Source organism: Drosophila elegans, unplaced genomic scaffold, assembly GCF_018152505.1.
Source record: "Drosophila elegans isolate 14027-0461.03 unplaced genomic scaffold, ASM1815250v1 contig_520, whole genome shotgun sequence".
Lineage (NCBI taxonomy): Eukaryota > Metazoa > Arthropoda > Insecta > Diptera > Drosophilidae > Drosophila > Drosophila elegans.
This window is the reverse complement of record NW_024545903.1, coordinates 120968-140825: the sequence shown is the minus strand read 5'-3', so window position 1 is coordinate 140825 and position 19858 is coordinate 120968. Positions and strand designations below refer to the sequence as shown.

General features: G+C 38.4%; 3 protein-coding genes across 3 annotated transcripts; 1 reads left to right on the top strand and 2 right to left on the bottom strand.

Moving 5' to 3' along the window:
• Positions 1-4132: 4132 nt before the first annotated feature.
• Positions 4133-5187, top strand: LOC108143661. Its single transcript, XM_017268173.2, has 2 exons — positions 4133-4196; positions 4405-5187. The coding sequence occupies exons 1-2, from the start codon at positions 4155-4157 to the stop codon at positions 4963-4965; spliced, it is 603 nt and encodes a 200-aa protein (XP_017123662.1). The 5' UTR covers positions 4133-4154; the 3' UTR covers positions 4966-5187.
• A 2502-nt stretch (positions 5188-7689) lies between these two features.
• On the bottom strand, positions 7690-8277 carry LOC121467699. Its single transcript, XM_041709899.1, has 2 exons — positions 8120-8277; positions 7690-8061 (listed from the first exon to the last, which is right to left on the bottom strand). The coding sequence occupies exon 2, from the start codon at positions 8018-8020 to the stop codon at positions 7760-7762; it is 261 nt and encodes an 86-aa protein (XP_041565833.1). The 5' UTR covers positions 8021-8061; positions 8120-8277; the 3' UTR covers positions 7690-7759.
• A 262-nt stretch (positions 8278-8539) lies between these two features.
• LOC121467695 (keratin-associated protein 5-6) lies at positions 8540-8908 on the bottom strand. Its single transcript, XM_041709877.1, has one exon. It carries the CDS (start codon positions 8906-8908, stop codon positions 8540-8542), a length of 369 nt encoding a protein of 122 aa, XP_041565811.1.
• Positions 8909-19858: the final 10950 nt, after the last annotated feature.

Here is a 19858-nt window from a genome sequence, read left to right as displayed (position 1 = left end):
ACAGGTCACTTTATTTGCACTCTGGGCAAGGAGAAATAATGGTCGAGACACAAACGCGTGTGTAAATACATAGCTCCTGCACTATGATAAATCAAAGTCACTTAGCGTTTATGTCGATTTGAAATTCACTTACGGCCCCGCAGAGTGTCAAAGCACTGACCAAACAAAAGAGGAAAACCCAAGGACATGTCATTTATATCAATTTAAATAACGACCTTACAATGGATAGAAAAGTCCCTTTAAAAGCTCAACAGAACCCGAGGAAATGCTTAGATGGATGGTCGGACGAGGCATTGACAGTTGTAAGCCATAAACCACAGAAAAATGGGCATTATATTAGTTAAGATGCTGTCAGGCCGAAGGATATTCCAGTCGTGAGGGCAAGGGACACCCCACAGTGCAGACATATCGCTTTCAACACGGGGATAAAACGGGACTTGTGTGGAGATAATCGGGCGGACAGGAGTATTTCGTAGCCGGCACTAAAACACCGTTTGACAGCAACGAGAGCCGGGATCCAAGAGTCCAGCAACGGGAGCCCCAAACATTGAATACCAGACAGAGGAAAAGTGACCACCAGATAAGCAAACGCATTCATCTTAGGGAAAAACGAAGGAAAAGGAGAAATGCTAACCGGTATAGTCAAAGAAATCCGTATAAAGTTAAACAAAAGTTGGACATACATATTAAGGGGCTTAAAGTGTAGCCAGAAACCTAAAACAAGGAACTTATCTTGACAGCCGGACTGTGCACTTAACCAGGTTACCCGCAAAATACACCTATATATCTTGATCAATTTGGCCAGCGAAAGGAAAAAAAGAAACTTATATCATAGCCAGCTTTTGTTCAGCTTTCCAACCTGGTTGCTGTTGCCCTTTTCCCCGTTCGTTTTGCGTTTTGCGTTTTGCGGGCTTTGTCTGCGCCACTTTGCTTATCTTGGCCACACTTTTTATTGGTCGCCTTTATTTGGCTTGACATCCCCCATATTTCACCAAATAACATCAGCAGAGATAAGTGGCAAACGGAAGGACATGCGAATTAGTTACGGTTTTGGGCAAAAATGTTCATAAAAGAGTTCAGAAAGTAAGAGTTGCTCTGCAATGAAAGCGAATCCTAAAGGGTAGAGCAGTGGCATTCCATTTTAAATCTAAAGTGTAAAGATGGTTTTATCTATATTTTATTCCATTCCAGTTCCGTTTCCACTTATCCAAATGTCAGAAATAATTCAAAGAAATTTATACGACTCAATAAATTACATCTGCAATTTAATAATCTTCCCCTCCAAAACCACACAAAATGTACAGCTCAATCAAAAATTATCGCAGCAATATTTCAAACAACACGAAAATGCCAAAAAATCAAAATATCATTGCCACCGCAAAAATCAAATTTCCAGAACTCGCAAAGTGCGAAGTGGAGCTTGTCGAACATTTTTCTCCTTTTTATGGAAAACTCGGTTTTCTCATGGATATTTTCAAACATGACACCTGAAACTTTGGCATACAAATTTATGAAAATATTTGCACATCAATTTTACTGCTTGAGGGATGGGGGCCAACACCTTTTGGCTTCATTGAACTTGCAGCTTCGTATTACACAAAGACCGAGGAGCAGACTGCTACCCGGTACACATGCAAATATGTATAAACTGAATCAATTTTTACCGCGATAAACTTCGGCTACACCTTTTGCGGAGGGTGGGAAGTGGGACGAGCAGGGGATTTTACGGCACTGAGGTAACTGCAAAATGTTGTGTAAAATTTGCAAATGCAATAAATAACTCGTTTCGGTGTTAAAAATAAAAGAAAGGGTTTTGCTTTTGCTGTTTACACCCCCTTACAGAGGCATGTAGCGTTTCCTCTTTTTTTTTGCGTTTCCGTATTCCTTTTTAGCTCCTGTTTAGGTTATTCATCCCCCCACAAAACCAAAAGCGCGCCACATGTGCGAGTCTGCTTGTAGTTCCTGTGGGTTGGTTAGGCTACTCTACAAAAAAGGGTTCTATCAACTTATGGTGAGTTACTATATAATACGTTTTAAATTAATATATTTTATACGGTTTTTGGAGGTGCAAGAAGAGCTAACCAAGAGCAAGAGCTTATTTTTTAGTTATAAAGCAAATATCTATCGGAGGACCGCCGAAATAAACAAGGGAACTTGTCTGATACAAAGAAATTCCGGAAAAGTGCACAGAAATATAACCAGTTAAAAGTTGTATCTGAAGAGAATCATAGCGCAACTGTATTAAACGGGGAAGCAATTTACTTTTTACTGGATAAGCAAAAACACATCAAATATATATAAAACGAAAACTCGTTTTAAACAATTTCTTTTTTGGTAATAGTTGTATCCTTTTTCCAAATGCTATATGCGAAAGTATTTTAAAGGACTATCAGAACTATAGTTTATTTGGTTAGCATAAAACATTAAGTTATTATAAATTTCGAGAGTTTAAAACTAACTTTTAATATGCATTTAAAGTCATATAATTAAAATATTAAAAGGTTCTTGTTTTTTAAAAAAAAAATCCTAGTTGCTACATGACATCATATTCACCCAACCCAAAATCCTACTAATCGTTTTTAACTTACATTCGTATAAATTTCAACATTAAATTATTTTAAAGCAAACAGTGAGGGTATTTAAAACTCAAGCAGAACCCAATCCTAATACTTTTCCATTTTTTCAGTCCTTTTTTTTGTTTCGCTCTTCGTGTTTTTTGGTGTGGCGGAAAGCATCCCCGAAAGTATGCAAATAATTTTGGCTCCAACTCATATTTGATATTCAGTGTCAGTTGCTCGAAAGGGTTACCAAATACAAGTTATTGAAATTTGCATGCAACGGGGCGGGTGATAAAGGGGCAGTGGAAGCAGAAACAGCAGGCGTTGTTGAGGCAATTTATGGCACTTGTGTTAGGGGGTTCGGTGAACAGAAGGGGTGTTCTGCTTGAGGCAAACTTCTCGGTTATTGTTTCGCCATATTAAAGGGCAGGGATTTCGCAGCCCCAAAAGACGTAATTGTTTCGCAGTCTTCGGGTTTGATTATGTTGCCTTGATTTTTTGGCTGCAGGATTTTCAACATTTTCAGTGATTTTTGCCTAAACGCATTTACCCAATTAAGCTTTAGCCTGGTTGAACGCTTCCACATCCGTCAGGATTCAAAATTTACCATCGCAACACTAACCGCACAAAAAAAAGGCATAAAAAACTGGTCAAATCCCTGAAAATCGCAAAAACCACGCTAATAACATTGTCATATGGCGGGGGTTGATGATTTTTTGTTGGGTCTTTTGCCACTAAACTTCGCTTATCAAAGTTGAAATTGCAGCTCGTCGTTGCGGCGCGCATTGGGGATTTGTTGGCCACTCAAAAACTCCGAATGCGAGGCATTTGAAGTGGAGCCGGGATAAGGGATTTCATTTGAAACTCTGATACGAGCAATCGGCGTTTTATTTGCCGTTTTTGCCCGCCGAGTTTCATCATCATACGCCACTGACCCAGTTCCGACATTTATCACAACGGCACACACAGACAGAGGCGATTGTCCTGAGGGTCTAACCCCAGCACAATGAATGACCTCCCCATGTCCCTTCCCCTCTTCCCTTCTGCCCCCAGACTGACTGCTGACTAAGTGGACTTTTATTTCACTATTATTACGGCCCAAGCGGCGTATACGCAATGAATAGTTTCGCTGTCGAGCTTTTGGCTTTTTCTGCCGCATCTGCTGGCCATCTTCAGTTGCTAAGCGGTTTAGAGTGGGACACATTTCTCACAGATTTTGATGGTTTACTTGCTCTCTGCCAAAGAGAGCAATTTATAGAACGAAACTTCTTCAGACATTTTCCATGAATCACAATCATTGTTATTCGCTGATAAGTTTTGTCTACCCCCTGTCAGCGTTCATTCACAAATTTAAATCCAATAAACCCTTGACTATCGCACATCTGCGGGTTCTTCACCCACAACGTCATCGACTTCATGGCGTCATGTGTCATCACTTAAAATTATATTAATAAACTCTATCATTTGGACAAGCGCCGATGCGAAATGGAAATTCCAGAGAGATAAGACTATCTACAATTTGCTCTGCTTCCGAGTTCTTTGACTTGAGTAGAGAGCTTTCAGTAGACGAGCGACTTTCGAGCGAGCAATATCATCATGAGCTATAGAAATTGCTTGGTTTTCTTGCTCTTTGCATTGGTAAGTTGGAAGCTATACGATCTGGATATATGTATATTTATCTAAAGCATAACTTTAATTAAAGAATAGGCAAAATTTGATACTAAGCTTTAAACAAACAGCCAAAAAACGTTATTAGATATTACCCATTTAGAGCAGAAAGTTCCCTATTAGCTTTGACATATATCATTCTAATTTAATTACAAACATTTTATATTTTTAATTCCAGCTTGCTCCGTCGCTGATAAAATCCTCTGGGGATCTGAATCGTTATCGATTGTTTTTGCAATCAGATCAGGCCTTACAAACCATTAGCGATCAGCTAATTTTACTGGCCACTGAACTGGTGGACAATGTCGTAGAAGATCTCCTCGTCTTGGATTCCCAGAACTCCATTGTCTTGGGCTACCTAGATCGCTTCGATGCCTTTACAGCCGTAAATGCAAATCGTACAGAGCAAAAGCTGAGTTCTTTTTACGGCGTGGTTGAGGACTATCTCGATTCCGACACAACAGGGGATCCTCTGAGAACATCCAGCATTGAGACCCAGTTGATTGCCCTTTGCCTGCAGCGCAACGGATTCGATCGATGGAAGCGAACTGTTCAGACCAGAACTGCCCAGCTGCAGAAGTTGATATACAGAAAGCTGAGAAAACACCTGGAAACCATTGACAGGGAGGACCGGGTGGCGGTGGAGCGCAGGTGGAAGCGGATTCTTACTCGTGGCGGACCCCGAAGACTGGAGAAGCTGAGGGAGTTCGTCAAATGGCTGGGCAAATTCAGAGATTAGCGACAGACAGGCCTGGGCTAACCACCTTTTGGGCTATAAGATATGACACAAAGTGATAAGAAGAGCTATAAACTGAATAAACAGTATGGGTGGGAACATTCAAAAACTATTCGTGGTTTAATTATAACCGACCATGACCTTGAGTTTGCGAAACATGTGCTTGCTATAGATAAAATCGTAATAAAAATTATTTATATAATCAAAAAACCCTATTAACAAAAAGTAAAAGTACTATTTTTCTTCGCTCGGTTAATTATATTATTTTGAACATTAGAATATAAGTCCCACATCGGTCTGTTTGTAAGAACATGGAATTTCGATAATTTACTAATTTAATATTAAGCCGCCTGGAAATATTTATTTTTGACTACATTCTTTTTTTTTTACTTTTAGTTACGACACATCCATTTTGTTGGAATCGAATTGAAATTAAGAACATTTTCTTGATTCACTAAAAAGATATAATTTAAGGGGTCGGTATGGTTTTTGACATTTTTGCAATTTTTTTCTCATTTCTGAGTGAATATAATTGTTCAAGTTTTGTACATGATAAATGGCTATATTTAGGTAGTATCTAGGAATCTTTTGTCAAAAAACAATTAATAATTATCAGACGGCGGTCGTTCGGAGTCGTTAAAAAAAAGTTGTCATGCGGTGCGTATTCATATACAAAATCAGCCTATTTTTGCCTCGGCAAGCCGATGTTTATATACCCTTGCAGCATTCAAAAAGCATTCAAATTTCGATTTTTATGCGTATATGCTTAAAAATACTGAAGCTATGATGATTTTAAGCTCAATTATATAACGTTTTGCGATTTGTATAAAATTAAAAGCGTAAATCTGAACTATCAAATTATTACTATGGCCGAAAGTACTTAAAATAAAATTCAAAAGTAGAGAAATTAGATTTTTTTTTAATAGTGAGTGTTTCTATGTTAGCTATATGATATAGTCATCCGAATTTCCGACTTATACACTATCTGCATTTTTAATATTGTAATATACTATAATACAAAAAAACATATGCTTTGCTATAAAATGAAAGTTGTACCCGAAGGATTAAGTAAACTTAAAAAAAGGGCTCTTAAAAAGTAAGTGCATCGAAGCTGTTAACTTCTTGGGCGGAGCGCCTTACTCTCCTCTGATAAATGCAATTTTTCCATAACACGTTCCCTTTTACATCACTCAGATCATGTATGTGAGCTTTGTTTAATGCACTTCACAGCTGGAGGAAACTTTTTTCCAGCCCCAGTGACGACGGCATTGTAAACTTTGTTATGCCTTGCAAAAAGGATGATAAACTTGGGTAGAAATTATGAAACTGAATATGGAAGCGTTGGCGAAATTGAGACAGCAAAACAGCAGACCCAACAGACAGGCAGAAGACATAGGAGACTTTTAGCCATGTGAAAACTAAAACTGAAACTAAAACTGATACTTTTTATGGATGGCAAGTGAAAAATGTAGACAGTTGGAGAGCGACTTGCCGGGCGAGGACATGAGCGGTATTTGCAGGGATAAAAGAAAAATGGCAACTGCATTTCCTGTCTGGGAGCTGACAAAGTGCTGAGTGCATTTACGACTTGGTTTTGGACGAGTGTTTTGTGTCTTTCCTGCAGCTGCAGGGGCTGCCAGGAATTTATGCACTCAGTCCACAGAGGAAACTGTGAAAATGCCTGGCCTGGGGCAATTTCTCTGTGGCCCGGGGTATTTTCTTTGTGCCATCTGATAATCGGTCCCAGCTGTGGCTAACCGGCTTACACTTGTCACACTGGTACTCCGGCCAAAGATTCTCCGAATGAAGCTAATCGAAATCACCTTCAGAAAGATGCAAGTTGTCCAGGCAGCCGACGACTTCTCTTGAGCTAACCAGATATCAAATTAATGCCTTATTATTACAGTGAAATTTATTGCACCAAGTGTTAATTAATTTTCAATCTAGGAAGATATTTGTGCTTAAACACAAGTATTTTATTTCTTAAAATACTATATTTGTCTTAATTTTAAAAGTAAACTAGCTGTTTAAACTTTTTGTATTAAGGTAAACTTCATTCTACATTTTTAATGAAAGCGGACCAGGTGCACTTCGGCGATCCCCAAGGAGCAAGCGATGCCATCTATGACTTTATTCGCCAGTCATCGGGTCACAAGATGGACAAACCGTCCCACGCGAATTGGCAAGGACAACAAGATGTTGGTGGCCAATGCGGGGCATTTCCATGCCAGGTGGACCAAGGTCTTTTAGGCCTGTGATATTAAAAAGCGCCCATTTCACCAGAGCAATGGCTTTGACATTTGAAATTTCTGTGGACACCATGGAAGCGAATGGTACTTTCTTCTGGAACGAAAATTATATTTTGGATGCGAACGTGATCGAAGTGCCCTTCGACGGTAGAGAGCTCTCTAAGCTAATCCTTCTGTACCGGGATCCGGAGAAGGGGGTTCTCGAACTGAGTACGTTAACCTTCAGTCAATCAATTTACTCGGCTTTATATAATTCTTTGCTTCAGAGTTAAATGGCAACGAAGAGCCCTTACAATTCTTGACGAATTTTCCATTCATCTTCGCCGTTAAAAATCCAAATCACATTTATTTCATTGGGCATATGGCATGGCCGAAGTGATTTAATTTTATTCCATTTAAATTCCATTAATTTAACATGGGCTCATATATTTTTTACTTAAAAAATTTAAGTTAAAAAAAAACTACCTGTAATCTTTAATTTTTGGATAAAACACAATGAAATTTTATTTGGACACATTTGAGTTCCGATGATTAGTAGTCAGTCTAGGTCACAGGATTCTTCCCACAAGTTCTTCACGACCCCGACAACGAATACACAGGAAAGACCTCATACATCCGAAGAGGACAAGCAAACCCATACATGCAAAGCACAGGGCAACGAAGAGAATAATTACGACGAATATAAACAGAAGGCCCCAGAGGCCCATGCTAGTTTCAGGTGCATGGGTGGTTGTTAAGTGGACCGCGGTTGTTACATTGTAAAAAATGTCTAAAACCTCATCGTCTGTGGTCTCCGTGACATCGTCCATGTTTAGAGGCGAATATTGATTCTGATTTTAAGTTGACACCTCTAAAAAGAAATTAAATGCGTAGGAGAAATCCACATCAAAGCTACATTCATAGCTTACTGCAATCTAGTTCCAGTTCATGTCGTCTTACGGTTCTTCGCATAGCAATTAAGGACTTTTGGGCAGACCGTTGTTAGAAAAGATTTTGTATCACGAGCAGAAGTTTTTAAATTTTACTAAATTTCTAAGAGGATAGTCGCAGCTTGCTGGAGTCGAATTTGGCATGCTCGAAACCGACCCTTCCCTATTTTGACCTTCTAGATAAAAAATCAAGATCTTGTGGAAAAAACTCAAAACGGAGGTACCTCATAATATATAATAATAAGATTATGATATTTTTTGACTTTTCATGATTGGGTTTTACACCACCGGTCGGTTTCATCCCAGCGGTCGTTTTTGCCCCATGACCCGTATATGTTATTCACTTAAGATTTATTGCATTCAGCACTACGTACATATGGAAGTGGAATTTCTGACCGATCATTCGTCATCACCGCAGCAGTCGTCGCCCCCGCAGCCGCCGCCCCCGCAGCAACCATCCTCGCCGTCGTCTTCACCACCGCAACATCCGTCTCCTCCTTCGCCGCAACATCCACCGGCGCAGGCTAAACATGGAGAGCAGGCCAGGCCGCAGCAGCCCAGCAGACAGAGGAGCGGCAGGCAAATTATGCAGAGGCAGAGCAGGAGCACAAAAAACACGATCAGCACAATGATTGCGACACCAATGCCGCCCCCGCCCGAAGACTTCTCCGTGGTGGTGATGGTGGCTATGGTGGTGTCCGCTGCCCACTGGGTGATGTAGACTGCGGATACCGTTGCTTCCGTTGCATCCGTTAATTCATCCGCCATTATAGCTCACTTAAAGAAAACTTTGGGGGCTTACACAGATGTATATTTAACAACTTAACAATTGTGAACTTATATTCAAAGCCGACTAAACCATTGTAACGGTAGGAAAAAAATTAAATTTAGTTAACGTAGATGTATTGGTAACGTAATTCTTAAAGAAATCATTATTATATACGCATTTTTTTTTTAAATTACATAATAACTATGTCGTTTAAAATCTACGGGAATCAATATTAACAACCATTATATATTTATGATCATTTAATGATCAACGGTGACTATATATCAGTCGATAGCACTATCGAAACTATCGATGGTCGAACAATTTAGCAAACATCTATGGCTTGGGCTCGATACCGTCGATACAATCGCTCTAATATTTGAGAAATATTTTAGTGCACACTATCAATGATTTACCAGCCCTACAATGTATTATGTATATAGTATGTATACATGAGTTTTTAGGGACAAAAACGGTTAAGAAAATTATTATTTGCTAAATAAAAACAGTATTCAATTATTCTAAAAAAAATAGGTAACCTTCTGTTTTTCTTTTTTTTAAATTACCTGAAGAAGGTTTTCAAATGCGTTGCTATTGCAAGAAATTTGAATATTACGTTTTTGGGTTCTTTGTTGAAATGGCATCTGTTCCCCTTATTTGAGGCAGAAAAAGTTAAGGAGCTTAAGGCCAGAAGTGCATTCGTCACTCCTCTGGGGGACGACGCATCAAGTGATTTCTAACGATCTTCTTCTTTGAAAGTGCTCCGCACAAAAGTGCTCATTAAACCCACGCACACTCCCTCGCTCGTACAATGCCCATTCGAATTGTATAAAAATTAATGAAATGCATTAACGCAAGCGTTTCTGCGGGGGAAGGGAAGGGGAAAAGTGGAAATGGGATTGGAACTGGATGAGGGGTAGCCCTCGAACGGGGATCTGGGGACCTGTCCCTGAGCATCGGAGTGTACCTGCCCTCGTTAGCGCTCCATACACCCACTCTGATACACACACACACTCCCACCCACCCGAACACATATGCAAAAAATATACTCTCTCATTATCATAATTTGTATGTGATGCGAGCTTTAAAATATTCATGTGAGTATAAAGATTTTTTTCAAGTGAGCGCACGTGTGCGCGTGGACTCTTATATGGGGGTGTTTACTGTATCAAGAGGATTTCGCACTAAGGGGTGGTCGTTGATTATAATGACTGTATTTTGTGTGCTGATTACTCCGCAGAGGAAATTAAGACAATGAGTCAACAACTAAATGCAATAAAACAAAGGGAAGCACTGATATAAATTGCAAGTATTTATATGCGTTTTAGAGATTAAATAATGATTCATTATAGATTTTTCTTTATAAATTGGAAACGTAACCTTGGTTATAAATAAATTTCAGAAGAACTTCGAACTTCTTGAGCTCAATATTAATTAGTTTAAAGTATTAATGTCTAAAATAAGTTATAATTAAGTATAATGTAGAATTCAAATTTATACATATTTGGCCATGGTTGGCTATACTTGTATAACACAGCATTGTTTGTCGTATGTACATATATATGTTTAAGCAAAAAGTACACTTTTTTTAAAACTAATAAATTTGTTTTGGGAAACCTTATAATCCAGCTAAATTTTATTTCTAAAGCTTTAACGAAAAATGGGTTCCCCAAGTTTCTTGAAATAAAACTTTATGAAATGCTCTCCTCCATTTCAGTCCTGAGTCACAAATCATTGATTGCAATTGGGAACTATTAGACACGTTTGTCAGCCAATTGGCAGGCAGCATTGAAAGCTCATTCAATTCACTGCCTCGCACGCACACAATCACACTGACACCCACACACACAGCATCATGGCACACGTGGCTGCATGTCAAAGTGCAAAGTTTTGTGCCACAAAAAACAAGTTGCAGGGGGTGGCAATGGGGGGTAATGGCAGTCAAAAGCGCCGCTTGTCGATGTTTTCAGTAAAAATAAAACCGTAAGGGGAGAAATCGAGAAAAAAGTTGCGTTTTTCCCGCCGTCACGTTGTTGTTGGCAACCCTTTTAGCTCTGGCAATTTAAACTCGCCTGCTCCAAAGTTGCCCACTTGGCATATCCTGTCGTTGCCGTTTTCCTTGTTGTTGCTGCGGTGGCTGTAGTTGCCGCATCCCTCAGATGGTTGAAGGGCCTCATTGGGTTAAGGGCTGAGGGTTTGCGCACGCGAGTGCACAAAGTCAACTTGCACATTAGAGTCCAGCGAGGGATGAAGTCGAGGAAAGATAGGCAGAAAAACACCTTAATTTTTAAGGAAGAAGAACTGGGCTCAACTAAATTAAATGTTTTACCTATTTACAAATATTCCTCAATTGAATGAAAAACGTTTAGATATTTATACATTTTGTTAACAGGAGATAGGAGGTGCAAAGATATTTATTAAAAAATAACTTAAAAACAATTGCATTGTTGTCTCTTACACTAAAACATTTTCTTTCAATATCCGCTTCAAATAGTAAAGTCCCAACGGTCAGGTCTTTTCATCCTCAATGGTAATCGTTCCCCGTCAAATTTATGTATTCTCCCAACCAATCACCATCATCATCAGGAATAAACGCAGTGGCAATGATCATGTTCGTATGTTGCCATCATCGCTTTCATTGGCACTCAACGGAGGCAGCGAATTGCAATCGTAAACTTGATTGTAATAGTATAATTTTTGGCGTAAAAGCCAAACAAATAAACAAGAAGAACAAGGACTACGGACTAGGGACCTCGGCACATCCCGTCCGGCGGATAATCCCCGCACTTATGAGTCAGTGAAGGAGGCGGCCGAATTTCCTGCCCCCATTTTCATGCAATTTTTATGTCTTGGCTCTATGTGCTGTTCTTTATTTTTTGGGGGCGAGTCAAGAGAATCTCACTCATAATCCGCCCCAATGGACCTTTCCCTGTGAAGGCTGCAAAACCATTTACTTTGCCAACCAGCCAGAAACTTGGCTTTTCCTTATTTTTGCCCTGCTTACCACGTCACGCATGCTGCGAAAAGTTATTGTTATCCTTTTGTTTTAGTGCGCATCTTTTATACTCGTTTCATTTTTCTCCTGTTCTTATTGCCTTGCCTTGGCTGGCCCTTTCGCATTGATTCATAATACATAAATATAAATATTGCGTATACGCAGCGTTTGCCGTGCCCTCGATTGCCATAAATTCTTATAAGCGCGGCAGGAAAACACACACAAGCACACACAAGCACACACTCTGGGAAACCCCAGCGCCAAAGTCATCAATCTTTTAGCATTTCACTTAGATAAAGCAAACTTGTTCTCCCTGGTTCCTATTTTCCCTGGTCCAATATTTGTGCATAAATATTAATATTGCATGACCATTTTTATTTGTTTGCCGGCCAGACACGGACTCGGACTTTCCTTAGCTCGAATCGATAAGACGCTGTGATTATAAGCTGATATTTTTCTCTTTTGTATTCACTTTATATGAAAATTCTTTATTCGCAGAGATCAACTCGAAGCTTCCCGCCTTAGCGTAGTTGAATAAAACTCGTCGAAAACTGATATAAATAAATTTATTTAAAATGTATATCCTAAGTATGTTTTAGAACATGTTTGGTTTATGCTTGAAAGTGCTAGTGAAAGACTGTAAACAATTTTATTTAATTTTCTCTTTGCTAACGCGAAATGATTGGATTTTTCCCGACCAACTCTCGCCAACAAATACGCCCTGATTTATGTGGCTAAATAATTAGCGCCTTTTAGGAGCTATTAAATGGATTCCAAACGACGCTCATAGAAGCCCATCAATCGCCCATTCCGTTTCGCGTTGCCAATCGACCAAAGGCTGTAATAAATTGAACGGTCCAATATTTTTTGGGACGAGTCCCATTGAATTTAAATATTTGCAATTACATTTAAATGTTTGGCCATGTGTGGATTGCTATTTCGGATCAAGCGGCTGAGTGGGAGGTGTCTGCGAAAGTATCCTTACACTCGGGCTCTGTCTGTTCGCACATGCCAATAAATTTCGAGGCACAAAGTGTCAACGCGGCCGAGCCCTCCTATTTGCATATATTCGAATATCCCCTTTTCTCCGGTTCGCAGGCCCTTTCTTTCCGCTACTTACAACAATATTATAATGGAATCCCACTTGAAAATAGAGCAATATCCACTTGCATATGTTGCCGCGGACATTTCGAGAATGAGACGACGCTATAAATATTATTGAATTGTTCCAGCCCCCCAGTATTTCCCCATTTCGCTGCTCAAGTGCCCTCCCCTTTGGTACAACAACAGCAACAGACGATGATTGCGGCAAGCGGATGTAAAAACCTTGGCAATGACAGTTTTTGGGCTCCGATCCGGTCTACGTCTGTTATGCAAATATCTTTATATATAAATATGTGTGCAGTGAGAGGAAATTCGATTTCAAAACAATACAAGTTTTTACTCCAATTGTTAGAAACAACCGAAAATGTATATTTGTTTTATATCTTTGTCTAATCTTTTTTAACTTTAACTACCTTTTTGGCAAAATATCATATTCTATATGATTTTTTTCTGAATTTAAGAGAAAAAAACCATATATTTGGTCTTTCTTTGGTGTTAGTCACCTGTAAATGATTACAAACCTATTTTACATTAAACTATTTTAAATTATTTGCTTGCTTATCACGAGGTCATGGTCTATATCAAAATAACTTGTTTTTAAGAACTTTTAACACACTTGGACAAACTGAATGGTGAATTCGAACATGATAGGACTAGATACTTTCGACTTTAGACCTCTTAGCTAACTTTGAGGATAGAAGCTGAACGTAAAAACTATTTTGTGTGCTTGGTTGAAAATCTTGTCACTAAAACTTTTGGTTTTTGGAGCTTTGTAAATGTTGTAATAAATGGATTTGTTTTAATGCGTGTTAAAGTTAAAAAATTAAGTACAAATAACTCATTTTAAAAACAATGTTAGTTATATCAGAATTCTTTGTATTTTTGTATAAGAAACCAATATTTTTGTCACTGCATATCTCTGCACTCGTATGTGTGAGTAACTGTTTATATGCAAATCTTTTATTTCGCTGTTGCCTTCGTTTCACTTCTTATTTCCGTTGCAGGCCGCCGCCGCCGCCGCCGTTGACTTTTTTATTTCTTCTGCATTAAATTAACATCAATAAAATGTTGCCTCTGTTTGCCAGAGTCCGCCCCTGACTGGACTTCTTTTCCTGGCTGTTCTGGTGTCTAAATGTCCTGACATCCTGGTGTCCCGCTGCTGCACTTGTGCGTAATTTGAAGCTAATGCCAGCATGTGTTTCGATTTGTTCCACTCCAACTCCTGTCACTCAGTTTCCCTCCTTGAAACTCTTGTAGTCAGTTTTCATATTACTCATTTGCATCTGACGGCTTGCAATTTCTTTGGGGCTGAAGATGAGAGACCTTCTCGTTGAAATCCGCCAGAGAAAAATGGGGTATTGAACAAGGGCGAAAAAAAAGAGATTTCATAATCGTATTATTTTTATCAAAGCTGAAAAGAGTTTAGGTATGCAATGAAATCGTTGAATTGATTTATTAAAGAATGGCTTGTTTTTTGTATATATAGATTAACTTTTAATATAATGTTGCTTAGAAACTTCAACATATTTCCCTAAATATTTTAATCATGCTTTTTAAAAAAGAACACAGGTCTGTAATATGTATATAGTAAATAATAACAGGCAAGTTAAAAAGTTGAAATCTAAGTCTTTTAATTGTTAGTTCTTTAAAGTGAAATTTTAAAAACAAAATCAAAATCATTGGAATAATTTATATGGTCATAACTTGGTGACCAAACCTGGACCAAAAACTTTTAATACAAAATCTATTAACACAGAAAGAAAAAGTAAAGTAAAGGCCTTAACTGAAAATGAAAACATAAAATAAAGAATTGCATAAGTTTTATTATCTAACTATTTTTCTAAAGGCGTAATAAGACAAATAATTTCATATCGAGAATCGAAATAAATATACATACCTGTTCTAAAAGAGCTAATATTAATGGAAAATAAATTTTGAGCTTATTAAATACAATTTAATTCATTTCAGGACCCCCAAATTAAGGCACACAAATCAAGCAAACTAAGCTCGTCTACGAAATGCCGAGCACAGCTCGCATGGATTTATACTTCCCCACAAAATCCTCTGAATTCGTATTGAGTTCGGCTATGATAGATTTCAATCGCCTTCGGCGCATGTAAACATCGGCTTTTGTTAATCAAATTAAGTGCAAGTTAATGGTGGGGCAAAGCCTTCCTCCAACTCCCGACATTTTTTCACAAGAGTTATTACAGCCCATCAGTGCTCTACTCGCCCCGCCGCCCCCTTTTCTCTGTTTGTACACTCGAAAATGATGAATAATAAATTGCTAATCATAAATATTGCGAAATCAGGCGAAAAAACCAAACGAAAAGAGAAATAGCCAACAAGAGAACCCCCGAACCACTCCAGTTTTTTACACGCTAAAAAGCAAAACAATACCAAAAGTACACATTGTTAAATTGAAAGGAAACAAATGTAAAATTTATACAGCTGCAGTGCCCAGAGAAGCTTTGATTCATCCCATGGAAAGTAACTTGAATGCAAAATCAAAGAGCAGGGACGTGGAAAGGGGAAAGGGGATGGATCACCCTAATGGTCTAGCTCTGTGTGTTTGCCCCATTATCGAACCCAAATGTTCAAACATCGCTGAATGGAGTGGGTGGTTGTGCTTTTCGGTTCAAAATTGTGGAAGGGGAAGCAGCTTCCATCGACTGCAGGGATATGATTAATTTAGCGTTATCAAATTGATTGGATTATTGCTGGGCGAATACGAACTTGGGTTGTGATTCATGGGAGTGTCATAAATAACAAATAAATGGTATTTGTTTTGGAGCTTAGAAATGGTATAAGTCTTTGCAGTTATATATACTAGTTGTTATTGATTTACATTTAAATTTAGTTAAACGTTTTAGTATGCAAATAGTCCGGATTTTTAAATTTTTCGGACTAATTCATTACAGTAACTAATCGACTTCAAATAAAACTTTCCGATACTCATAAATGGCCTTAAAAGAAAGGTCTTACTTTTTTTTGTCGATGGCAAAAGTTGGAAAATAAAAACCTGTTTTATTTCCAGTTTGAAATGTTATCTGACCACAATTCCCAACAAGCTGCCACCTACAAGCGACTCTTTCGGCTTTTCCCCTTTCAGTCTGTGCGAGTAATTAGCGTTCGAGGAAAATCAATAGAATTGGAGCCGTAACAACACAATCAGCAATAGCATGCAGTACCGAATCAAAATCGGAACTAAAGTTACGTGTTTCGGGCCACAAACGCCAAATTGTCCAAAGGGTAATCAAAGCGAGAACGAGTGACCAAATCCGAAATCGCCTAGCAGCTGCCAAGTTTCTCATGAGGAGTGCACACAGAGAAATATAAATATTTTTCATTACATTTGATATTGTTGAATGAATTGTGGCATTTCAAAATTCCAATTTGACTGATAACACATTTCTTTTTGCAGTGAAAAAATGACTTTTTAAATTCTGCCAAATGGACAGCTTCCAACCATTACAAAAGTTCGTAGGTCATTGTAGGTAGGACCCACTCATGAAGATTAAATGTTAATTTAAAACCAATCTGTCAACTTGTAGTCGAGTTATGATGTCAGCAGTTTTCAAAAATGTAATTTCGATATAAACGCGTTTAGCAACCGCTCTTCAGAACGCTGCCAGTCAAAAACTATTTTAAATACGACCGTGCCGCTTTCAAGTTATAATTTTAACATTGTAAACTATTAACAAAGGAAAAAATAATAAATTTTAAAAAAAATTTACACTGTTAGATTTTTTTTATTAAACTACCTTGACGATTACGAAATTGGCTAAATTTATTCTGTCCGATGAAAATCACATGAACCCTCAATAACAAAAGGATTATATATCTAGTTGGTTTTGGCGACCTTTCCAAAGTATATTAATTGTTAGCCGGCTTTGAAAAAATAACACAATTTTTTTTTTTAATTTATCATTTATATTATATATTTTATTTTGTATTCAGCATGGTATAACTGGAAATTTCCATCAATTTTTTCTCTCTGTGTCAAGGGCTTATTAACAAAAGTCAAGTGCAGGTGGTCGACTGATTGCATTTAACCCAAAACGCTTCGTTGGCCAGCAGTGAACAGTTAGCTGGGAGCAGTGACCAGGGAACGGTGAACAGTCAGCAGTGGCGGTAAAGGTAAAGGTAAATCTGCGGTATTTCCGAAAAGTTTCCGCAACATTTTCGCATTGCCAGCGAGAAAGTGCATTTAATTAAATTTCCTGTTGTCCGGGGCGAGTGCAAAAAGCATTGCCTACTTCTGCGGGCGGGCAAGAAACTGTTGCACATGCAGCCGCAAAATGTTGGCTGCTCATGACACCGCCAACCAGCAGCCCTCGACCACCAACCACCAACCGAGGCACCACCGAGCCACCCGGAGCCACTGCTGCACAAATAGCGCAAATAACAATAACACGGGCTACATCCAGAGCAGCAACTAAACCCAAACAATTTGCAGCATCTTGCCAAGAAACATCTGCGAACACACAAACACATTGCTGCCGAGCAGAAGCGTCTACAAACGAGTAAGAAATTATTGGGGAAATCCAAACGAACTGGGTAGACTCTAAGCGACTCTAAAGGAAAGTCCTTTCAAAATATGTGTTGTTAAAAATAATTGAGCAAAAAGCTTTTGATTGTTCATATTTCAAAATAGATTTGTACCTTACAAGTTAAAGAGAAATTTAATTGAATATGGTAGACTTATGAAGACAAATTTGTATAAAAATGAATTGCTAAACGCTACTGCCACTCAGTTTTGTTTGAATTATAGTATAACTCATTTATTTCAGCTTTTATTTCTGCTCTGTTGTTGAGCCAATATTTATTATACATATATTATTTCATAAAGTTTCTAACTTCTTGTAGTATTAAACAAAGTGCTGAGGTTGGGGGTTGTGTAAGTTTATTTTCAATTAATAGTTTTGATAACAAAACATATGCCCTGAAACTCCTGTCGATTGGTTAGGGTATTGGGAGAAACTGCTGCTCGTGGACAGCAAAATGGTTCTGCGAATTGTTGCCGCATTCAGCGGAAATGCAAGCTGAGCTAGCTGTGTGTTGTAGTTGTTGTCCCTGCCGAGGTTCCTGCTTCTGATCCTGCTGATGTTGTTGCTGTTGAGGTCCTGTTGTTCCTCCTGTTGTGTCTGGTGGCATGGCCCATGAATATTCATGGCGTTTGCCGGGGCAGTCATTCATTCATTCGTGATTTCACGCAAAAGGGGAAATGCGAAGAAGCTGTGGAAAACAATGAAGAGGAATGGCACAAGACAAAACATGAAGCCAAATAAATAAACAAATGTCAAGCCATGTTCCTGAGGGCGGACACGAAAGCCAAGAAATTGGCGTGAAAATAAATCAAGAAATAAATTGGAAAATTTGTTATTTCAACGTTCAACGACTGAACAGCAATAGTTGCGAGGCAAATGTTGGTTCAGCCAACTTGTGTTGAGACCATGCTAAATAAAATCGGTTTGTTTGTGAATAAATTGACCGGAATCGAGAGTTGTGTAGAAATACGACCGGTTACTTATAGCTTTTTGGATATAATGTCTCCTTATTTTACCTCTTCATCGTTATCAGGAAATATTCTCAAAATTATATAAATAACCCTTCAGCTTCAGTATTTCTAAAATTAAATCGTTACACATATTCGATTTTCTCTTTCCTTACCTTTCAATTTCCCTCGCAATCTCCAGAGAAAGTTAAGCCAGTTTCAATGGCCGGCAGATCTCCACTCTTTTGTCTTTTTCTCTTTTTCTCAATAACAATTCGTTTGGCCCTCAAAGTAAAGGCCAATTAAAATGTCCTTTAAGCGTTTCTGCAATATTAATTAACATGGAAAAGGCAGCAAGTACATCGTGCATGTATTCCTTGATAAAAAAAAAAAAAAAAAAAAGAGATGTACAATGTTTGGCAATCGACTCGAATCGAGGTCGCCACGGGTGATGGGTCAAGGGTCAAGCAAACGCCTTTATTTAATTGCAAAATATTACATTTTTAAACAATATCCATTAAATGTGGCAGTGGCAGACTTGGCTGCTTAAGCTGCAGTGCGTATAAATAAACCCCCCTGCTGCAAACCCCCCGATATCAATTGCCAAAGGTAATCAACTGCTGGGAAAAGTCGCATTCGCAATGAAATGTGGAAAAATAAAGAAAAATCCTTTTAATGTGGCCCATGTGCGCGGTGTGAGGGGGGGGCAGTCCGCCCATGTCTGGGTCTGGAAAACACAAGTTCGCGTCTGGACCTTTGTCCCCGGCAAAAATGTGGAGTGGATTCCAGTTGCGAACCGAGCGGACTGGGCCTGAATGGGGTCATTTACTTTGAGTGTTCGACGCTCATTTAAATGCAAATTTAAATGAAATTTTAATCCAGTTTTAAGGACGCAGTTGGACATTCTGGGAAATCCTTTGATGTTCCATCTCATCTTGCTGATTACCCCCGGGGTCCTTATTGGTTGTCAGTTCGATTCTGGAACTCTATTACGGGCTCCAGAAATCGAAAGAAACTCAAAAAATATCATTCTACGTCTGTTCAGCTTTAGTTGACTAAATAAAGGCTGTAAATCTTAAAGTTCAGAAAAAGATAGCAATATGCAATTTTAATCGGTCAAAATACTATTTGGACTTAATTTGGAGCAAAATAACTAAAACCAAACTACTTAATTAAACTTAAAATATGAAATAAGCACTATAGACTCCCTCGAAACCAAAGACCGATTTAGTGCGGAAAAATAGACAATTTATTTAAAACTTCGTAATCAGATAAATAATGATAGATAAAATATTTCATAATTTATAAAAAAATGCAAACATTAAACCGTATGACTCCGTTAAAATAATATGT